The 21,665-nt window shown below is 40.4% G+C and overlaps 1 protein-coding gene across 1 annotated transcript; it reads right to left on the bottom strand.

Moving 5' to 3' along the window:
* Nucleotides 1-315: 315 nt before the first annotated feature.
* Nucleotides 316-14,034, bottom strand: LOC145056621 (E3 ubiquitin-protein ligase UPL2-like). Its single transcript, XM_079004625.1, has 17 exons — nt 13,823-14,034; nt 13,574-13,716; nt 12,243-12,338; nt 11,949-12,152; nt 5,342-11,846; nt 4,259-5,271; nt 3,879-4,178; nt 3,597-3,801; nt 3,282-3,526; nt 2,928-3,199; nt 1,788-2,847; nt 1,565-1,711; nt 1,402-1,482; nt 1,093-1,318; nt 869-1,008; nt 686-792; nt 316-581 (listed from the first exon to the last, which is right to left on the bottom strand). The coding sequence occupies exons 2-17, from the start codon at nt 13,670-13,672 to the stop codon at nt 479-481; spliced, it is 10,803 nt and encodes a 3,600-aa protein (XP_078860751.1). The 5' UTR covers nt 13,673-13,716; nt 13,823-14,034; the 3' UTR covers nt 316-478.
* Between the last annotated feature and the right edge of the window lie 7,631 nt (nt 14,035-21,665).

Here is a 21,665-nt window from a genome sequence, read left to right as displayed (position 1 = left end):
TCCGAAATGAGCCATTTTAGAAATGTTTGAAACTTGCTCACCCGGTTAGCCACTTATAACCCAGTTGCCGGACCGAAACAAAAACAAGTATTGTATAGAACACATAAGCAAACATTCAAGATCAATCAATAGCCAGCCAGCTTACAAAGCAATTAGACAAGTCTGTAGAATACAGAATAATAAACAAGAAAGAGTAGATTTCCGATGAAAGCTGAAATCACTACTAATATGCAATTTCCAAAGCCGTTGTCCAATATACAATTTTAGCAAAAATCCTTCCAACCAGCTTGTAATCTAAAAGATAAGATGATATAATTGGCAGCAACCCAACCAAGGAAATTAATTAATTAAGAACAAGTTACAATTTTAACAAACCGAAACTGTACAGTAAGCAAGTATATCAACACTGCTGGAATCCCGTGTTGAAAAGGACATGATAAAATTAAAAAAAAAAAATTATCTACATCTCTCATCTCTTTTAACCAAAACCAAATCCTTCATTGGCTTCATGAATTGCAAGCAGCAGCCTCTCCTCCAGATGTTCCTTTGAAGGATATTCTGGTAAATCCAACTGATTGAAACTGCATCCACCAACAAACATACATACATACATATGTATATATATATAAATTATTAACTACTATGCTGAATAAGGGATTTAAGATCATGTGATGAAAATTATTACCAGGTGTGAGCTGAGGGCAAATGGTCAGGTCTTCCATATGCTTTGTGAATCTGAAACTTTTGAGATCCAGAGATGCCTTGCAAAGCACTGAATCCTTCTAAAGGCACCTGGCAAATATATATATAGAATGATTAGGCATTGAATCCATTTATTATTTAAGTTGTTGCCAAAATATGAATATACCTTTGAGGTACCAGTGACAAATTGCAAGAGACGAGCTTTGTCTTCTTTGCTGAAAGCTTGAGCAACCTCCCAAAACCACTGGATAACTGGAGATGCAGCACTATACCCAGAATACTCTGTATTGGCCTTCATGTCATCCACTGAAAAACAACATATTAAACAAGCATGTTTATGGTTTTTTTTAATACAAGCATATATTGTTATCTAGAAAAAGTCCAACTCACAGTCGATATCTGGAAGGCCACTTATCAGGAGTTCTAACTCCTTATCATGAAAGATGGATATCAAGTCGCGAGGAATCAACTCGGTAAAACCTTCCAAGAAAGCATTGATTTGAGGACGTATGGCTGTCGTTAATCTATGCTCCGCAATCAAATCCACGTATTTATGTTTGTTTTCCTCCGTCACTCGAATATTTCTTCCACCAGGGATCAGCTCATAATCCGTCACCTAAATCATATATCATTCGTTCATAATCAATCACCATATAAAATAAAATCCATTAACATTCTAAAACTTGACTTTTCTTTTACCTCTGTTCTTTCGCACAATATCAGCTTTTCTTCATCCGCATCGATACTAAATGTTAGATCCAGAATATCACTGATATCATTCTGCACAAAATCAAGACAACTTGTTCAATAATACATCTACTTTTTTCCTCAAATGTTACATTGTCAAATATATAGACGGTACCTCAAGCATCCACTTCAAGTTCTTGAAGTAACCCGGATCAATGGCTTCAATATCATGGTATGTCACTTTCACACCAAGGATGTGCTTGTAGAACGATCTTGTGAAATGAACATCAAGCAACTGACCATCAAACAGTGCTTTCCCAACCTACAACACCACAACAGAAATCCATAAGCTAGCTACAGAAAGAAAGAACAACAACGAAAAACAAGCAGCAACTTACCACTCTTCCAACAAACTTGAAGTATGAGAGATGTTCTGTCTGATAAACGGAATTAGGGTTTGGCTGGAATGTTGAGTCGTTGCCAACAGTTGTAAACAGCAGAGCTCCCTTGTCAAAAATAACCCTTGATAGAAGCTGATACCATTCCCTTGTAAGTCCACCCGCATCAATCCCTTCTTCTCCTTGGAAGTGAACAGTCAGCCTACCCTTGAGATCTTGTGTGGATCTCATCCGCAGCTGATTATATGAATCTTCAAGTATGTATGCACGTCTGACAGAGATTCTCAAAGGACTGTGATGGTGATCATGTTGATGTTTGATTTTTGATCTAAAATGAGACCGCTTGTTGTCAAAATCAATAAAACGAGGGACTTTGAGCATCAGGGAGAAGGATTTTTCAAGCAGGCCAGGGTTTTGGCGGATGAATGCATTCAGAAGCTTCCTATGCTTCTCTGAGAACTTCACAAACACCACATGCTTTTCATCAACTTTTGAAGTCGTCGCCTCATCCATAATACCAAAATCCTGTGGACTCCCAGGGTGCAACTTCTCACACATAACAAAGAAAGACTCGATATATGGCAAGATATTCTGAGTGCCAGCTGGAAGTGGAGGCATTGCACCCGAAGGTCTTGATGTCAATGACTCGGACATATCCGGTGAAGGTGAAGACGCATCTGAATAGCTTTCTATTTTGCTTATGCATGTGCTCAACTCTGTCCACAGAGGCTCTAAAGCTGCATTTATGTCCCCAACAAGAGAAAGGGCGGCAGCTTGATCCGTTTCAGCAACTGTCTCGTCCTTCTCTTGATTATTAAGTGAAGTAACAAGTGAGCTTAATGCCTGTATCACCCTTAAAATTGCTGCTCCATCTGAAGCTGTAGTTGTAATAAGTGCTTTCTCAATTTCACCGAATCGGCGTAATTCATCCATAGCAGATGTTGTAAGATTCTTCATAGCTCCAGCTAGCTCTGTTATGAATAAATGACAGTGATGTGGTGCGATTGTCACCAGCTTCTTCAGTACTTCCGCCACAAGAGCATATGCATTATCCGACAAACTAAAACAACAAACTTTATAGTTTAATACAACAAGTTCCCGTATATATATTATGAGCAAAGTGAAGAAATGATCACATACCATTCACGTGCAAGCAACGAGCATAGAAGCCGTAGCTCTGCTTGTGGCAAACTTAGCAGCACAGTGTGGGAGTCATATTCTGTATTAGCACCAGAAGATGAGGGCTTAGAGGCATCATCAGCTTTGGGTGATTTGGTATTTGAGCCTGAGCCACCAGCATCATCAGCATTTAATGTGGACATCTGAGCAGCTGATTCTTCAGGAACAGATACGGGAGCAGGCGCTTGCTTGCTTTCCGCATTGTCGATGATCACATCTAACAAGTTCAGAAGCTGAAACACAAACAGCTTTTAGTTTTTAAAAAAAAAAATGTATCGAAGATTTTACCAAAAGAAACAAATGTGCAAACTCTACCTGCTCAAGATGTGCAATACTTCTCAAATAAAGCGGTTGATTCAAGAGGCTCAACAGCATTGTTATAGCCAAGAAATCTCCCTGCAGCTTTTCTGTTTCATTATCTTCAACAACCATGATGGCTTTTCCATGAGACTTATCAGGAGGGAATCTGAACTGAAGCAAAAGTTTTGCAACAAATGTATGATTCCTGGCCAGATACGTCAAAGTTTCTAGAACACGGCGTGACACCAATGGAGGGACCCCTAGAACAAAAGGTAGGTGGATTGATTTTAGCTTCAAAAAATACAAATATGAATGATAAGATCTCCTTACCATCAAAGCACTGAGGACGAGAATACATCACATGACTTTGGCATGCATAAAGTCTATATGATGGCTCAGAAGCATTCAAGTTATTTCCAGGCTTTCTTATATCAAGCAACAATAGGTCCATCAATATCTTTACCACAGAAGAACGGGTGTCACCATGAGCACACAAATTCAAGAGCAGTCTCTGGAGCTGAGGTTTATATAGTGGCTGTGGCAAAAACAAACAAAAGCTTTAGAGAGAATGTTTAGCATGTATGAATACGGGTGTAAGTAACAAACTGTCACCTGAACTACACGAAGCAACCGAATCATTGCTTTAAGATCTTCTTGGTCAACTAGAGGAGCTCCATCAGTTTCAACAGGCTTACTTCCACTTGACCTACGGGTAATGATCCCACCACTTCTATCCATGCTGGATCCAGCTCCTTCCCCTCTTCTAGAAGACTCACCCCTCCTACTTCTTGGGAACATACCAAAAAGTGTCCGATTGTAACGACGTGCAAACCTCTCTCGCAACATATTTGCCTCCGCAACAAGAGCAGGTGTCAGATTAGCAAGAACCGCATCAGATGATGTTAAAAGAACCTGAACATATGAACAAAAACAAAAGATTAAATACATGAAAAAAAAAAGAAACTTAAAAATTACAGGAAGAGAAAACATACCTCTTCCCTTAGTTCTGAAGGGAATGTGGCTATTATGGATACAGTATCCATCTCCACGGGTTGACCTTCCAATTCTTGGGCTCGGTGAGCCCCTTGTGCTTGTTGCTGAGCCAAAACTTCTGCCCGGATGTCTGGAGGAAGTGCTGCAAGGAACTCAGGGTCTATGTCTCCATCATTTTGTGGTTCGCTGGTTGCAGGTGGCTGTGCTGCCACCGGTCCCGGCCCCTGTGGGCCTGAAAGAACCTCAGCACGTAACTCTTCGGGAAGTGCATCCAGAAACGCAGGGTCGATTGGTGCAGAACCAGCAGCACCATCACGATCACGTGGTGCATCCTCGGCAGGATCACTTTGGTCTGTTTCTTGACTAACTTCTGTTACACTATGAAGGGATGCATCTCTCGCGTTTATTGATACATTTGTTCTCCTTGTGGGACCATCGTCATGGCCATCAGCACTTCCAATTTCAACATCCAAACTCCGAAGGCTTTCTCCTAATGTAGCTCCACTTCCACTACTTTCTTGGCTCACAGCCTCAACATCCCGCACACCACTATCGTTGCTCTCAAACTGCATATCATGAGGCTGACCCAAAGTTGCATCTGTGCCCCCTTCTTGAGATTCATCATCTACTGCAGGCGTGCTTCCAGAGCCATTCAAAGGAGGAACTTGATCATCATTACTGCTGCTTTCACCAGCAGTTTCAGTTTCAGGCACCATCCCAGCTGATTCTTGGGATTCGTTTTTCGTCTGCTGACCCTCCTCCACTTTTTCTTGATCAGAGGCTGAGGCCTTCTCAGGAGGAGTTGGACGCCTCAAATGAGAAACCAACAAATCTTCAAGGCCTACAGGGATGCTGGATGCATTAGATCCACCACTTTGCTGGTCATCATTCCACATGCTAAGGCGGTGTCCGTGCTGTCCATGGCGACCGTTCCTCAAAGACCTGAAAATCGAATCTAACCGCGACGAGGATGACTCTAAATTTCTTTCAATGTGCCCATCACGACCATTATCTACAAACACAAAAACCAAAAACCAACTTAGTACACAAGAGAAGGGATTGAGAGAATGAAAGAAAGTTACCTGCTTGTCTGGAAGAGACTGCACGTGATGAAGAAGGCTCCATTAGAAGTGGGTGCTGAGACGCAACAGAGCTATCACCTGATCTCCCCAAAAGATTATAGATGGATGTGGTACGGCCTTGGCGTCTGGAACCAAATACTTCAACAGGCATCACATGGAGGGTATCGTTGGAAAAACTATGGTCTCTACCAAATACCTCAATATGGTCCAATACATTTATCCCATTCATTCCCTCACCCAATCTTAGTATAACTCCACCATCATCATCTTCGTCGTCTTCATCTTCTTCCTCAATCATGTCCTCGTCAAACTCATCTTCAATTTCATGGTCATCTTGATCGGTGTCTGGATGCGGCAAGTGATGGACTTCATCTTCTTCCAGATCATTGTGTCCGTCATCGTCATCGTCCCCGTCTTCATCCTCATCAACCTCGTCTCCTTCATCACCCGACATATCCTCGTCATCTTCATCAAGCCTCTCACGAATATCAGGTTGGATTTCAAATCGTATCCCAACAGAACCAAGTCCATTTTCAAGTCCCCTTGCATCCTCAGAATTTTCATGCATGTAATCATCTTCGCTTGGAGGGGCGAAGCCTCCATCAATATCCTGATCATGTTCCATGTCATCAGTAACAGCCTCAGATCCGCCGTAGGTTTGAACAGTGCTAAAACCCTCAGCAACTTCAGTAGGTGCAGAGCTTGAATTAGGTAAAGCTGCAGTTTCTGTGGACTGAGATGTATCTATATCACCAGTATGATCCGTTCCCCCAGGTTGGCCATGATCAGGAGCTTTTGTTGAATTCTCACCCTTTGTGGTATTAGCCTCAGCAGCATGAACATGTTCTTTAGTGACCAACTCCAGAACCTTTACAAGCCCTGGTACAATCTTTATGGAATCAGCATGATCCAGATCCAACATTTGAAGAGTTCGTGTAAGCAATCTCACAAGACCAACATCTATAAATGTAACAGAAGCTTCTCCTGAAATTGAAGAACCGGTAGGCGAGCGGGCAGCCAGTACATCACCAAGCAGATCAACAAAAGCCTGGATATCATTTCCAGGAGGCCTGTGAACTTTAGAACTATCAACAAAATCACTGAAGGCGTTATTGATCTCTATGAATATTCTCTTCCTTGCTTCTGTAGAACGCACGCAAGCAGCCACCAACAACTGGCTGGCTCTACCTGCTAGTTTGTGCCTCCAGTCTGCATCCGACTTCTTTTCCTTTTTGGAACTTCTCAGGTGAGGAAGAAACTTACAAAGAATGTGGTGAAATATGCCCCCACCATGACCATGACTGCTGCTAACTTCGGCATCTTTTCGTAACAGAACATGAACAGATGGACCATACATCAACAGAATTTCCTTCAAGAGCTTCAAAATGAATACAACCTTAGCCAAAGATGCAGATGATTCCTGGCCATTATCTCCATTCTCTTCGGTTGCTGAGGCAATAGCTTTTCCCTTACTCTTACTTAAAGCAACATCAATTTCCATATCAGCCACTGAAGAACCCTCTCCACCTGCCGCTGCCTTGTCTTCTGGAGGAGGTACAAAAGTAATAACTGATTCCAAAAGCAGCTCAATTACTGTAACAAAACTTTGAGGAAGCTTACGATGAACTTTTGCATTCTTAGCATTTCCCTCAGGTAGTTTGGCATTACCCAATGTCAACTTTGCATCAATTTGAGGAGTCAGTGGCTTATCTTTTTCCTCTCCTCTCTCTTTGTCTTTCTCCTTCTCTTTTTCTTTAACCTTATCCTTCTCGCGGTCTTTTAGCAAGACAACATATGGACGCTCACCAACCATTTCAATTTGGCACACAGATCGTGCAGCCCGCATAAAAACCACAGGATCCCTTGAGATGACAGACGTCAAATTTAACAAAAAATTACGGGGTGTGAGCCTTCCGTTAGACTGTCGGTTGGCAGCTGTCAGAATACTATGGCGGATTTCACTTTCCATGGCCTGTTGGAGAGTCTGTGGATCTTCAAGAATATGGCGAATAATAGTAGCAGCAACATTATCAAACCCAACAAATAGACTGCTTGTAGGCAAAGATAACAGCAAAGGCAAACCTCCAGCATCTAAAAAGCTAACAGCAACAGAGTGAGTTCTTGTAAGTGTAGCGCATAGCTGCAGAACAGCATGGATCGTTTCAGCAGGAAGCTGCTTCGTTAAATACCCACATGATATCTCAACAAACCTCTTCTGTTCATCCACATCAATATGCTTTGAGGATAATCCCATGGACTTATTTTGCTTGTCCTCATCTATCACAACAACAGAATTCTGGTTGCCCACATCCTCTTTCTTCAACAACTCTGAAATATCAGCATTCAACTTTTGATCAACCTGCGCCAGCCTGTCGATAGCAAGAAAAGCGGCTGTCACCCATTTAGGAACAATCAGTTTCTCATTCTCGTGTGAACGGGAGTTCCACTCCGACAAAAGATCTGCTGCAACCTTAACCAGACCACTCTTGGAAGCAACTTCTCTTGCATCCTTATCCTCGTTCAGAATCAAAGCAAGGACATGAAAGAGGGAGGATAGCATGTTGTTCTTTCCACCATCAGCATTGGCACTGCAAAGCTTCACCTGTTCTAGAATAAACGATATAACATTTGACCTGTATCGACCTTCATCTTGAGAGCATATCATTGCAAGAAGATCCCGAACCGGAAAGGCAAGAGAATCTTTCATTTCTAGAAGCTTTTTGCAAGTAGACAGCAGGTCATCAACTGGGGGTAGCTGCACGGTTTCCTCTTCAATCTGTTGACTACTTTCATTTGTAGTAGCTTCTTTTGTGTCTGTTCCAGAATTACCAAGAGACATAGCAAGTGCACGAGCAAGTTCATCATCTTCTTGAACTTCTTCTGGATGTGAGAACAGCCACTCCATTGCCAACTCCACACTGTTTGACCCCACCTGTCTCAGAGCCTCCTCTGCTCGAGCTCTGGAAAATCCCATTTCTACAATTGTGGATATAGTTGTTTCATTTGGGGGAGGACCAGAGGGACGCGATCCTGTACTGCTTACACTTCTCACTTCAACCCCAGAAAACACATGACGGATAATAGATATCAAGGTAGCAATGAAATCGTCACTACAGTCAGTGAATTGTTGATGTGTCCATACAGGAAGAACAGCTTTCAGAATCATGGATTGAAGAACCTTCACGAAAACTTCCGCATCACGTGGAAATGCAATATCGCCAGTTACAAGGGGTTGTGTAAGAAAATGTTTGGTGAATGGCGACAGAATAAAAGATGATGTCACTAGATGATCCATAAGTTTACCATAACTGGCTAAAGGACCATCTATCCACGAACGAACTGTTTCTTCTGATTCATGCTTTGGAGTTCCTTCATCGGTATCCATTGGAGATGCAGGCGTCCTGTTGACTGTGAATAGCAACTCACTGGTAGCTTCAAATGTGGTGAGAACCGACTGAAGCACACCACGACCATATAAACAATTCAATAGAACAGGGTTGCAGGTGTCGGGCTTTTCCAGGAGAATCCCATCGATGAAGTCTATGACCTTGCCCAGGTAACGACACTTTGGTGACCAGGATGATACCGATCCAGAAGGCTTCATGTGACCTTCAAAGTTCATGTGATCCAATGTGATGGAAGCAAATGTAGAAGCCACTGATCTTGAAGCAGGCGAAACTGTCACCATGTCATCTCGTCTTCTAGAAGGAAGCAACATTGCTTTCCCAAGCTCTTGGAACAGATGTGTAATGTGCAGAGAGAGCGACCTCATCATATCACAACAAGAAGAATAATACGATCTATGCTTGTCAACTTCCCTTGAGCCAACACCGGCACTAGCAACATCTGAAGAAGACGCAGACGCCTGTGATTGTGATTGTGATTGGTGGACCCCTCCAAGATGTAGGGCTGAAGGACCATCTGTCGTACTCTGTCGTTGTGGAACACCAGACGCATGTGTAAGATCGCGATACAGAGTGATTAAATCAAAAAACTGGGATTCAAAACTCCATCCGGACATCCTTCTTCTCAATAAAGGATCAAGAAACTGCCTGAAGGAGTTGAATCTTTGCTCCTCGGATTCTGATGCATTAGGTTCTGAGGATCTTGATCTGTCACTGTCATCATCGGTTTCAAATTTGGCATCTTCAAGCAGTGCAATCTGCCATAAAATCTCACGATGAGTACGCCCGATATCTTCTAAAACATCCTTGCTTTCGTTTCCAAATTCTTGAAGCAATGCCGTGACCCATCGGTTGTCTTTTGAAGCAGCAAGAAACAGAAGGAATTCAACAAGAAAAAGCGAAGGGAAAACTCCAGCATCTGGAGTGGCTTTGGGGTCAAGCAGAAAGGATCCTGAAAGAACACCGAATCCTGTCAAAGTTGTCTTGAGATAATCACGAAGAGCAGAACAAAAGGCACGTGCTAATGGAGCAGAGTGATGTTGCGTAAAGCTCTTGAAAACCATGGTGCTATGCAAAGCAATCGACATCCCTTCTGATGACTGTGTTATACTTGGTCTTAATAAAAGCTTCAACAAAGCTTCGATCCCCTCTTTTTCAACAAACAGCCTGCACGTTTCAGCATTCTCCATTGTTCTATGAACCAAGACCATGACATGAAAGATGCACAACTGGATAAACTGCTCATCACCAACTCCTTCAGAAACCGAATCTGTGGCAGCAACAAGAACCGGACCTACATTTTCTTTATCTTCCATGTCCATATCCATAGAATTACTCTCATTGTTAAGTTTCCCCAATTTTGCTCTGGCCTTACCATCCTCTATGGAAGCAATTTTATTAACAATCTGAATGATCATGTCTACACCGGTACCTCTGAGTGAAGCAACATGACGCAAAAGCTCCTCAACAGCATTCGCCAAAGGCACAATTCCATCATTCATTGCAAGTACATATTTCTTATCGGTGAAAATATCAACCAGAAACGTCAATGCTGAAGTCTCTCTAACAGACTCTAGGCCTTTGGTGTTGAGACAGATAGCCCCGATACCATTGGGAACACAAGTAAGGGCTTTTGAAGAAGGTACAACTCCAGCTTTCACCGACTCTAGAAACGCGTCTGGAAGACCTAATTCATCCAATGAAGCATAACAAGTTGGGTCTTTATGGATCATTTCACTCATGACAGTGACAGCTGCAGAATATATATCACCTCCAAACTTATCCACATTTCCAAAGATCATGGAAAGAGTGGCAGGCAATGAAACATCATGACCCCCTTGAGGTCTTGTAGAATTTGCTGGGGCGTAAGTAGCAGAACCAAGTGCTTTCAATAAAACCCTGATGAGCCGCTTCTGAGAATACAGCCAGTCAACATTACTGCTCGAGGACTCCCCGATGCTCATTGAACTATTGTCATCTCCTATTTCTGAACCAATCACCCTACCTACTTCTATCTGCAATCTGTTGGTTAGAAGCTCTACCCCTCCCAAATCTTTAAACAGAGTCACAGCCGAATTGCTGTAATCCATGAGCTTTTGCAGTGTCTTCACAGCTAAACAGACGAGATGCATGTGTGAAGGATCCGAGTCCTCTAACAGAGGTAAAAAAGTCGGAACCATTCCTGATCCCCGTATAACACTCCCGGAACTTGATGTGGATATCACATGAAGCAAATAGAACTGAAGAAGTGCCTCAACGAATGCGATGGACGAGGGATCACTAGAGTTGCTCAAAGACGAAATCGCCCTTTGCAGCACGTTAAGAAGAATCATGCGGTTTCCACCAGCAAAACTGATGCTTGAGCCACTCAGAATGCGTGCCCTTTCATGAGAAGATGAATATGCAGCCAGCTGGGATCCTAGAGCATGCATTGCAAGCGTACGAATTGTTCCAGGTATCGTGTCTTCAGATTTCACTAGTCTGATCAACTCATTTGTATACTCCGGCTCATTAGCAAAAAAGGACACAAGCTCATCATGCGAATCACTTGACTGAACAAGAACTATAAAAGCAAGAAGGCATATCTTGCTGTATAGCCTGCAGATTCTTGGAGAACGAAAGGCGTGAGCATATCTAACCCTAGTCAGCAATGAGAACCTGTGCTCAGGGAGCACACTATACTGCTCGATCATCAGCTTCATCAAAGACAAATCATCCTCCTTACGCAAGTGAAGATCAGGGATGTTAATAACACTTGTGCTGGTAGATGTAGCATCACCACCATGCAGCTCAAAATAGAGAGTGGACCCCACACGGTTTTGAGAATTGTCGTTTTCGGTTTGTAAATCAGATGGAAACAGGGTTAGACCTTCATCTTGGGTTCTTTCATTTAACATAACACATGAGTATAAGCCCAGACCCTCTTCCTTGCTTCCCCATCCTTGCGCTAATGATAAAAGACAACTGTTTATTGAACCACATCCTACCAGCTTCCCACTTGCATGAAGCTTTGAGGGATTTATTTTCACCAATGCAGAAAGAGTCTCCAGGGTTGCAATGAGAACCTCGGGGTCTGCTGATGCAAGCAACAGCTTGAAATGCTGAACAAACAAACCAACCCTTAGAGACAAACATATATATATATATATATATATCACACAATGTAACTGATAAAGAGCAACAATATATGGATATCACTATACCTCTAAACCATCAAAGGAACTTTTGTTGTGACAATTCTCTAGAATTATTTGCATGACACGCAGAATCTGAAGAACAGATTGTTTAGGGAAAGGGGTATCATCTTCTAAAGGGTCTGCTAAAAGAAGGTCCTTCCTGCTAGACAAGTATGTCTTGAAGTATGTATCAAAATGCAGAAACAGTGGCCTCCAATGATGAAAATTTCCCTGATAACAATCACATGGTTAAGCAAACTAAAGGCAGTATATAAACTCAAAAGGTGGCACGGAGTAAGGGTATGAATATGATCTTATCACCTTGCTGTACTCCCAGTGGAAACCTGAAAGAGGGATTGCTATGTCTTGCAATGGACACAGAATCACCTTGTCAATGAATGCCTTCACTTTTGGGGGCTGCAAAAAAAATGGCATGGTTAACGTAGTAAAGACAAGAAATACAAAATATAAGCGAATAAATAATCTTCTGCAAGCATCACAAGAATCTAATATCCTACTGATAAGTATAGCCTTATTTTCATTAGATACCCCATTATGATCCCCCAACCGAGTATGAAAGTAACCAAAATGAAGAATTTCCTCTCTTTCTTTATGTTGCCCTAAATATATCAGGGTAACACCTATGTCAATTGTGGTGTATAATCTTATGCTACAGGATGCATATATACTTACAAACAGAAGTAGGTTTTAAAAAGTTCAACAAAAATGCACCCCTTTAGGAAGGAAACCAGATAAAAGAATGAATGAATACAAAACTACAATAAAGCGATAGAAGGGTAGAAAAAGCGCATAAAATCTTGAAATCTACTTCAGGCACATACATCCCATTCGTATCTTCCAAAAGTACACAAACAAGGGTCATATAACTACATACAGGTAATCCTTAGATCATGCTATTAGAACTCATCATGGCTTCAATAATTACTAATTTGATTGTGGATAAACTAGGAATCAACAAGAGCACAGAAGTTAACAAGTCATAATTTTGCTATAAAGAAAAGCATCCCCAAAAACTAGCCCTAATATGATATTTATTAATCAATCACATTCATACACCACAAGAAACCCCACAGAATATTTCAATGATGTTGTTCTATATCAGATAATATGCTTAAACGCCACTCTAATTGCATCATAAGTAAGAATCAACGACAACACAGTTACTTTTGTACTTAAAACTTGGATTTTAAAACATCCAGGGAAGAAAAAGCATAACTCCAACAACATTTGAAAGGAAGTCCACATCTATTTACATTCGGACTCTTGGAGAGTATTAGTTTTTGTATCAAAACTCAAATTGTTGTTTTTTTTAATTGGTGTGCCTAAAAACTACAAACCCTAAATACAATGTAGATCCAGTGACACTTGAAACTGTACCTGAATGCATACAATTACTATATGTAGCAAGGCGAACCCTTCTAGTCATGTTATTTAAATCACATAGTACCCTACCTCCACATCAATTAATTATTTATCGACATAAGAACTTCGAAACAACAACACCAACAGAACGCAGCCCTAACTTCAACCAATAAACCAAATTCAACACCAAAAACAAGAAACCCCCAATAAAACCACGCATAAACACTTCACGGAAGCGAAGAATTACTAAAAGGAGGCAAAAATCTTACAGTCTCAGAGTCAAGTTTAACATTCGGACCGATAGGTCCTTCACCGGATAAAAGCTGCCGTAACCTCGACGGCAAGCTCGATCTTAGGGTACCCGCCATAAGATTCACAACCCTTCTTCTTTACTCCTCTACACTCCTTTATACTGCAAAAACAAAAACAAAAAATATCAATTTGATATGAAACAGTCAAACAAATCGAGGATAATCGATTAAATCATACAGAAAAACAAGAGGGCAGAACAGATTGACCTAGTTGTGTAGAGATTAACAAGGGATTCATAAACATCAAAGTAAATTGAAAATCAAGAAAGAGAGTAAAAGGGTTTATGTGCAAGAGAAATGAGGCCCCAGAAGCCCAAAGAGTATAGAGAAAAGGGTTCTGTTGGTGGATGTGTTTGGGTTAACCCTCGAATCGGAGAAGAGAGCTGCTTTTTATACAGAAGGGCAGTCCTCTCCCTCTTTTCTACACTCGATGTGAAATTGAAGGGCGGTTTTTGCACTACGGTCCATAGGGTGGGTCTTTTCACATGAGTAAAAATTACATATTTGGTCCTTTCTCCTTCCTTATACTTAATGTGAAATGTGATATTTCATCCTTGGGTAAATTACACCGTTGGTCCCTCGTGCAAATGTCAGAAAGCGTATTTAGTCCTTATTTCCAAAATTTAACTCGGATGGTCCCTCATTGTTATTTATCTTGCACGGTTAGTCCCTATGCACGTTAACTGTTAAAGGCTTCCGTTTAAGTTACCTACGTGCCTTGTACGCAGGGGCATTTTCGTCTTTTCAGGGTTTGTGTCCATTCTTAATGTCGTTGCACCTTAAAATCTTATAAAACACTGCAACCCTCTTTTCCTCTGCTATCCTCTCCTTCGTCTCCTCCCCTCGTTCGATCGATTTCTTCCAAATAAATAGCAATGATCGATATTAAATGCAATTGTGGAGCCACTGCAGTGATTCGCACATCTTATAGCAAAAGAAACCCTGGGAAACTCTACTATGCTTGTACAGTAAAGGTAAGGTTAGTGATTTAGTTTCGTTCTTCATCTTCTCTACTTTTGCCCTAATTCTTCATCTACTTTAATTGGTTCAGGGACCATTATGCAAGTTCATGGGATGAGTGAATGATTATGATCAAGACTGTGATTGTATGGCGTTTAGGATGAAACTTGAAGAACACAATCACAAATTGAAGCTTTACCTAGTTATTAGCTGGGTTTTTTTTTGTTTCAGTCCTTATATATAAAGTGTAGGTTTAGTAATGAAGTTGTTAGTATTTTGTTATGTGTATTTTGTATTGTTATTTGTATTAAGAAAAACCTTCAATTCCAGTTACAATATGTTGTGTAATCATAATGTGGTGTAATCAGTTGGTGTTCAAATTTAATGAGAATGTGGTATTTGTAACATATGCAATATACCATTCAATACATGTAGCATCCAATATAACAATAAAAAAGGACAAAACTTAAAATATCCAAGATAACTATTTACCATTAACATAAAGGGACATCCAAAATAGCAACATAGTGTTATGGCATACAAATAGTTATCCTAGATAGCAACAAAGTATCAAAACACAAAACATAACAACAAAGTAATACGGCAATAAATGCCTAACAAAAACATAGTTATCCTTCATGATCATGATACCAAACTACAAATTCTCAAAGCATGGGGCTTTTTCCCTTCTTCTCAGCTCCTTTTGTTACACCACCACTGCTACATGTTGCACCTTCTCTTGTGCATTCCCTGCTGCACCTTCTCTTGTTCCATTCCCAGCCTATGATTGTCCCTTGCAGGTCCTTCCATTATGGCCCACATTTCCACATTTTGTGCATGTTACAGATTTCCATTTTGTGGACACTCCATCATCTTCTGTTGCAGATCTTCTTCTCTTTTTTTTTGGACTGCCAATAGGGACACGATACTTTGGTGGTATCAACTTGGTAGGACATGTGCTTTTTTCCCACAAAAACCTCCCATTAATAGGTTCAACTTTAAAGACATACATGTCTTTCCGAGTCCTGAGCCAATATGTTAGGTGAACCCCTGTCTCAGGTATTCCAAAATTTTCATTGTTGAGCCTCATATCCCATATAGTTGTTATACTATGTCTGTAGGCTATGCCTGTCAGTTCCCACCTGTTACATGAACAAGTTTTTTGGTCCATATTAACCACACACTAATTAGTACCTTCACTTTAACCTGGTACTTCCCATTGCCACAGAACACTGCCCTACACTGTACTGCCCTTTCTTTAATTTTTTGAAGGGTCTTAGTGGTTGTAGGAGTTAATGGGCCATTAGCTTTGTCAAATTCTTTTTGAACCATGACAATTTTCCTCATGATATAGTCCCTAATAAACTCCAAGCAACTAATAATTGGCTTATCACGACCCTTCACTATCTTGGCATTCAAACTCTCACACATATTATTCAACAAAGCATCACAATGTGCCCTCCCTGATAAAACATAATTGTATTAGATTATATTTAAAAATTATACACTTATCAACATAATATTATATACCTGAGAAGTGGGATCTGGACTAGTACTTGGGTGGAATAGAATTAAGCCAGTCATATGCTTCATTGGTAAATTTATTTAGTTCTTCCATGGCATTATTGAATTGTGGTATGGTGGTACATGTTGCACAATTCCAAAGACAATCCTTGAATTTCTTGCCCCTCCATTTACGTTTCATGTTCTCATGAAGATGCCTTAGGCAATATCTATGCTCTGCTGTTGGGAAAAGTTTCTCAAGTGCAGGCAATAACCCCTAAATCATCAAAAGAATGAAGTTGCTTATTGAATTGTAAAACATGCAGGTGAAAATGAATAGAGAAATTTATTTACCTTCTGTCTGTCTGATATGAAAGTGAAGTTGGAGTTTACATACAAACCAAGATCATCTCCTAAGTTAGTTAAAAACCAGGTCCATGAATTAAAGTTCTCTGCTTCAACAACTGCATATGCCAAAGGGTATGTGCAATTGTTCCCATCTAAACCCTGAGTTATCATGTTAAACATAGTAATAAGCAAACAATTAACTATGGTCAAACATTAATCAAATACTAAAATATGATTATGCACATACCACTGCTATTAGGATCATACCATGGTATGGACCCTTCATGAATGCACCATCAAGCCCTAGTAAATCTCTTTTCCCTGCTGCAACTTTTCAGTGGACCAAGACAAATGTATACTTGTTCAAATACCCTGGTCTTAGATGCATAACATGGTTCACTTTGCACTTGAAGTTTGATTGTGGTGTTTGGATTTCTACTTTGCACCTCCTGTAAGTAGTCTCTTAGACACGAGTACTGAGCAACAAAATCTCCCCTAATTGATTCCAAGGCTTTCGTTTTCGCCCTATGAACTTTCATGTCTGACAATCCAACTTGGTATTCATTCTAAAGCATCTCACGTAATGCTCTAAGTGGTATTTCTGGGTTTGACTCCATGGTGTCAATAATCTGTTCAGAGAGAAACTTGTAATTGCATGCCCTAATTTTCCTTGTTTGAAGACATGTATGTTGCTTTTTCATAGGTCTTAACAGTCCAGTTAATGTCTTCTTCCACTTACTCACTAGTAGGACCCATAGGCATTTATGAATAGAAACATCTTTCACTTTCTTTTTCTTTTGACTTGGTCCCACTTTGTCATTGATTTTGCTGGTCCCGCGTATTTCTAATATCCCAAGGTTTGGTATTATCCCTTTATAAACCACTTTAATCCTGTTTTTTTCATTCTTGACGAAGTCTAACTCCATTATACTCTGTATGGAATGAAGATAAATTTGTTGTTTAACTTCCTTGGCTGTGCTAAAAGTCTGGTGGATGTAAAATGGATCTTTGACAACAGCTGCTTCATTCTTATGTGCTTTTAGTAAATCTCTTACCTTCTTCCTTTTTTACTAGCTTCACCCTCATATGATGAAGATGCAGATACTAATTCTTTAGTGTCTATAACCTCTAATTCTTCATCACCTTCTACTGTTTCATCTCGATCATCAGGAAAACTTCCAACCCACTCCACCTCTTTGTCAATGTTGAGGTGAAAGTTCTTCATACCAACCTCTGGATCATCTAACAAATTATCTTCAACTATGTAATCACTATCTTGACTGTCTTCACTATCTTCATTGTCTTCACTATCATGAATGTTTTTACTAGCCTGACTGTCTTCACTTGCTTTTTCACTATTTGGTTCATCTTGTTCCATAGGAGTCCCACCAGAAGGTTCACACCATTCAAATGTATCATCCTAACCATCAACATTAGGACATGTGCTTCCCATCATTGGTTCAGTCAAAGGGCTTTCAATTCTTGGTATATAGGCAGGGGTTGACTCAATTGTTTCACTCAATGTAACATGGGGTTGTTCTAATGTTGTTTCAGGTAATGTACTAGGGGGTTGGTCTAAAACAAAAAAATTTGGAACCGAACCCGAGCGTTCGGTCTATTTCGGTTGCAAAAAAAATGAATTTGAAAAAAGAAAAGGACTTTGAAAATAAGAGAGATGAAATTGAGAAAAGGATACAAAAGGTTTACAGACAAAGAAACTACCTTTGAGTGATAAGCGAAGATAAGAGAATAAGACCGAACCTGAGCGTTCGGTTCATTTCGGCACACACGTGAACCGAACCCGAACGTTCGGTTCATTTTGCTTCCGACTTTTAGTTTTGAGAAGTAGTTTTTGGTACCGACTCCGATTCCATCATTCCTAGCCCTTGTAGAATTTTATTGAAACTTGCTTCAGGAAGAGCTTTGGTGAAGATGTCAGCCAATTGATCAGTGGTTCGAACAAAGTGAATTTCAACATTTCCATCTTCCACATGATCCTTTATAAAGTGATACCTCAGTGCTATATGCTTGGTCTTGGAGTGTTGCACTGGGTTATGACAGATCCTAATTGCACTTTCTGAATCGCAATATAGTGGGATCTTTTTCATATTGAGTCCATAATCACGGAGTTGGCTTTGGATCCAAATCACTTGAGATGTACAGGAGGCAGCTGCAATGTACTCTGCTTCGGCTGTAGATAGAGAAACACATGTCTGTTTCTTTGATTGCCAGCTAACCAACTTCCCATCTAGGAATTGACAGCCTCCTGTGGTGCTTTTCTTGTCTAAACCACATCCTCCAAGGTCTGCATCCGAGTAGGCTTGAACGAAGAAACATGAGTTTGATGGATACCATAGACCGAGGGAGGTGGTTCGTTTCAGATACTGGAGTATGTTTTTCACTGCTAGCATATGTGGTTCACGAGGATTCACCTGAAAACCTAGCATAATAACACACAGAAAACATTATATCGGGCCTGCTAGCTGTGAGATACATCAAGGAACCAATCATCTGGCGGTATAACGTTATATCGACTGCCGGTTTTTCCAAGGATGGTATGAGCTTGGTCCCGAACGCCATTGGAACTTTGACCTTTGAGTCTCCCATCATGCCGAATTTAGCAAGAAGAGTCTTGGTGTATGCTTCCTGGTTGATAAAGATGCCTTCGGGTCCCTGACTAATATTTAAACCAAGGAAAAAGTTAATCGGGCCCATTGAGCTCATTTCAAATTTAGTCTCCATCAACTTTCTGAATTCAGCTGTTAAGCTAGGATTCGTTGAGCCAAAGATGATATCATCGACATAGATTTGAACAATCATAAGGTGGTTACCTTCCTTCTTACGAAAGAAGGTTGGGTCAACCGAACCTTGTTTGAATTTTGACATCTTTAAGAACTTAGTTAGCGTTTCATACCATGCCCTAGGCACTTGTTTCAGACCGTAAACTGCCTTGTCCAGAATATAACATTGATTTGGATACTTTTCATTCACAAAACCAGGAGGTTGCTCCACGTAAACTGTTTCTTCAAGTTCTCCGTTCAGAAAGGCACATTTTACATCCATTTGGTAGACCTCGAAGTTCTTGTGTGCAGCGTAGGCCAAAAATATTCGAACGGATTCCAGCCTTGCTATCGGAGCAAAAGTTTCTTCGTAATCAATTCCTTCTTCCTGGCAGTATCCTTTCACCACGAGACGAGCTTTATTTCGAATTACATTACCCTCATTATCCATTTTGTTTTTGAATACCCATTTGAGACCAACGACTGAGGCATCTTTAGGTGTTTGTTTCTTTCAAATTCATTGAGTTCATCTTGCATAGCTTGAACCCAATCGGAATGATCAAGAGCCGTGTTAACTGTCTTCGGCTCAACTTTGGATACGAAAGAATTATACATGCAGAATTCTACTTTGGAGAATAGAGATGATTGCTTTGCCTTCAGTTGGGATCGGGTCAGGACCTTTTCAGAAACATTACCCACTATCTGAGATACAGGATGATCTCTAGTCCATTTAATAAGAGGAGGATAATTTGGATCATAAGATAGATCCAGTTCGGCATTGACCATTTCTTCCAATTCAGATTGATTATCGTCATCGTAGAACATATCGGAATTCTCCCCCTCGACTGATGAATCTTTTTGATTTTCAGGTTGGTTCGTACCTTCAAGTGCAACAGAACTCTCAGGTGTAGCTGGACTTTCTGGTGCTACAAGACTTTCGGGTGTAGTTGAGCTTTCGGGTGCTACAGGACTTTCGGGTGTAGCAGAGCTTTCGGGTGCTACAGGACCTTCGGGTGTAGCAGAGCTTGATGGGTTTTGGTCATAAGACATCCTATGTGCTCATGCAAACCCTAATGCTTGGATCTAGGTTTCTCTATTGTACATGCTTTGAATCCAAGACTATAAACCCTAATTCTAGCATATGGAAATCAATATTAACATATAATTAGGTTTAAGATATTACTTTGATTGTTATGTAGTAATAACAATCCCAATTTCTCCTTTAATTGACTTTGGAAGGCTTAGAGTCACAAGTGTCACTCCTCTAATGGCTTACAAACACCATAAGCAAGTGGAGAAGGTATAAAGAGAGAGGAGAGAGGTAGGAATTTGTCCTTAGATGCTCTAGGGATCAAGTGCACGAATTCTAAGGCCTTGGGGGTCTTTATATAGGGTTGGGATTAGGGTTTCAGTCCTTATCCTTATCTAGTTACTTGCCCATCAAGCAACCATAAGATAAGTCTTAGAAAAACCCTTATCTCTTGGCCTTGGACAATTTTAAGGATATCCTTATCCTTGAATTCGTCCATCCTTTAACAAGGATAACCATTGCCCTATTTTGCAACTATCACATAATTACAATTCAGCCCTTCTAGTTTAATTAATTACACTTGATCACAAAATTAATTCTTAATTAATTATTGACCAATATTAATTAAACAAATATGATTTCTCCTTTAATATATTATTCTTATAACATATTAATAAATCATAATAACCTCTCTCTTTATTCATTTCTCCAATCAAGTTGCTTTGGTGAAGGCAACCCAAAAGGACCATGCACCATCGGATCAAGTACATACCAAAATAGTTATGGACTTAGACACTAATCCAACAGTCTCCCACTTGGATAAGTCTAACAACTATTCTGCGCATGACTTCGGATCCCGATCTGCAATCGTAGCTTTCCAAAGCCGCTGTCAACTCTGATCATATCAAATACGCGTGTCCTTAGATAAGGGATCATATATTCCTCCATTCTAGATATCATATGAGATATGATTTCAAATCATTCTCTTTGTACTATATCTCGATTCTCGATTTATGACGACTGACTAATTGAACAAATCAAATTAGCCCTAGCCCGACCGAGCATTTACGTTTGTCATCACTAAACCATTGAGGGGCCCAAAGATATCGCTTTTATCCTACTTTGAATAAAAGGAACGGATAAACTTTGATACAATGCTTGCTTGCACTCACTCACTGAATCACACACAACAATATGTTTTATAACACCAAGTTACTAGTGCATTTACATATTATCAATGTGCAACCGATTCGCAAGATACAACTCACACATCTCGGTTTCAAGAATATAAGATGTCATCGTCTCACAAATCACTCGTGATACAATCCATGGAGTGATCCAAGTGAGCGTGGGTCTAATCCAATGCTCAAATCACATTCATAAGCACTCATGAACGTTGCAGCAAACATTTGCTTATGTCTAATACTCT

The sequence above is a fragment of the Lactuca serriola genome, chromosome 1 (genome assembly GCF_051521515.1).
Source record: "Lactuca serriola cultivar US96UC23 chromosome 1, Lser_US96UC23_V15, whole genome shotgun sequence".
Classification (NCBI taxonomy): domain Eukaryota; kingdom Viridiplantae; phylum Streptophyta; class Magnoliopsida; order Asterales; family Asteraceae; genus Lactuca; species Lactuca serriola.
Note: the sequence above shows the minus strand (reverse complement) of the source record. Positions and strands in the feature narration are given on the sequence as shown.

Bases quoted from the DNA above. Each gene is read 5' to 3' on its own strand.
- LOC145056621 (XM_079004625.1), bottom strand. From the start codon at position 13,672: ATGGCGGGTACCCTAAGATCGAGCTTGCCGTCGAGGTTACGGCAGCTT. The intron at 2,848-2,927 runs GTATGTGATCAT...TTGTTGTTTTAG, and splicing joins TCGTTGCTTGCACGTGAATG to TTTGTCGGATAATGCATATG. The intron at 1,009-1,092 runs GTGAGTTGGACT...GTTGTTTTTCAG, and splicing joins TGGCCTTCCAGATATCGACT to TGGATGACATGAAGGCCAAT.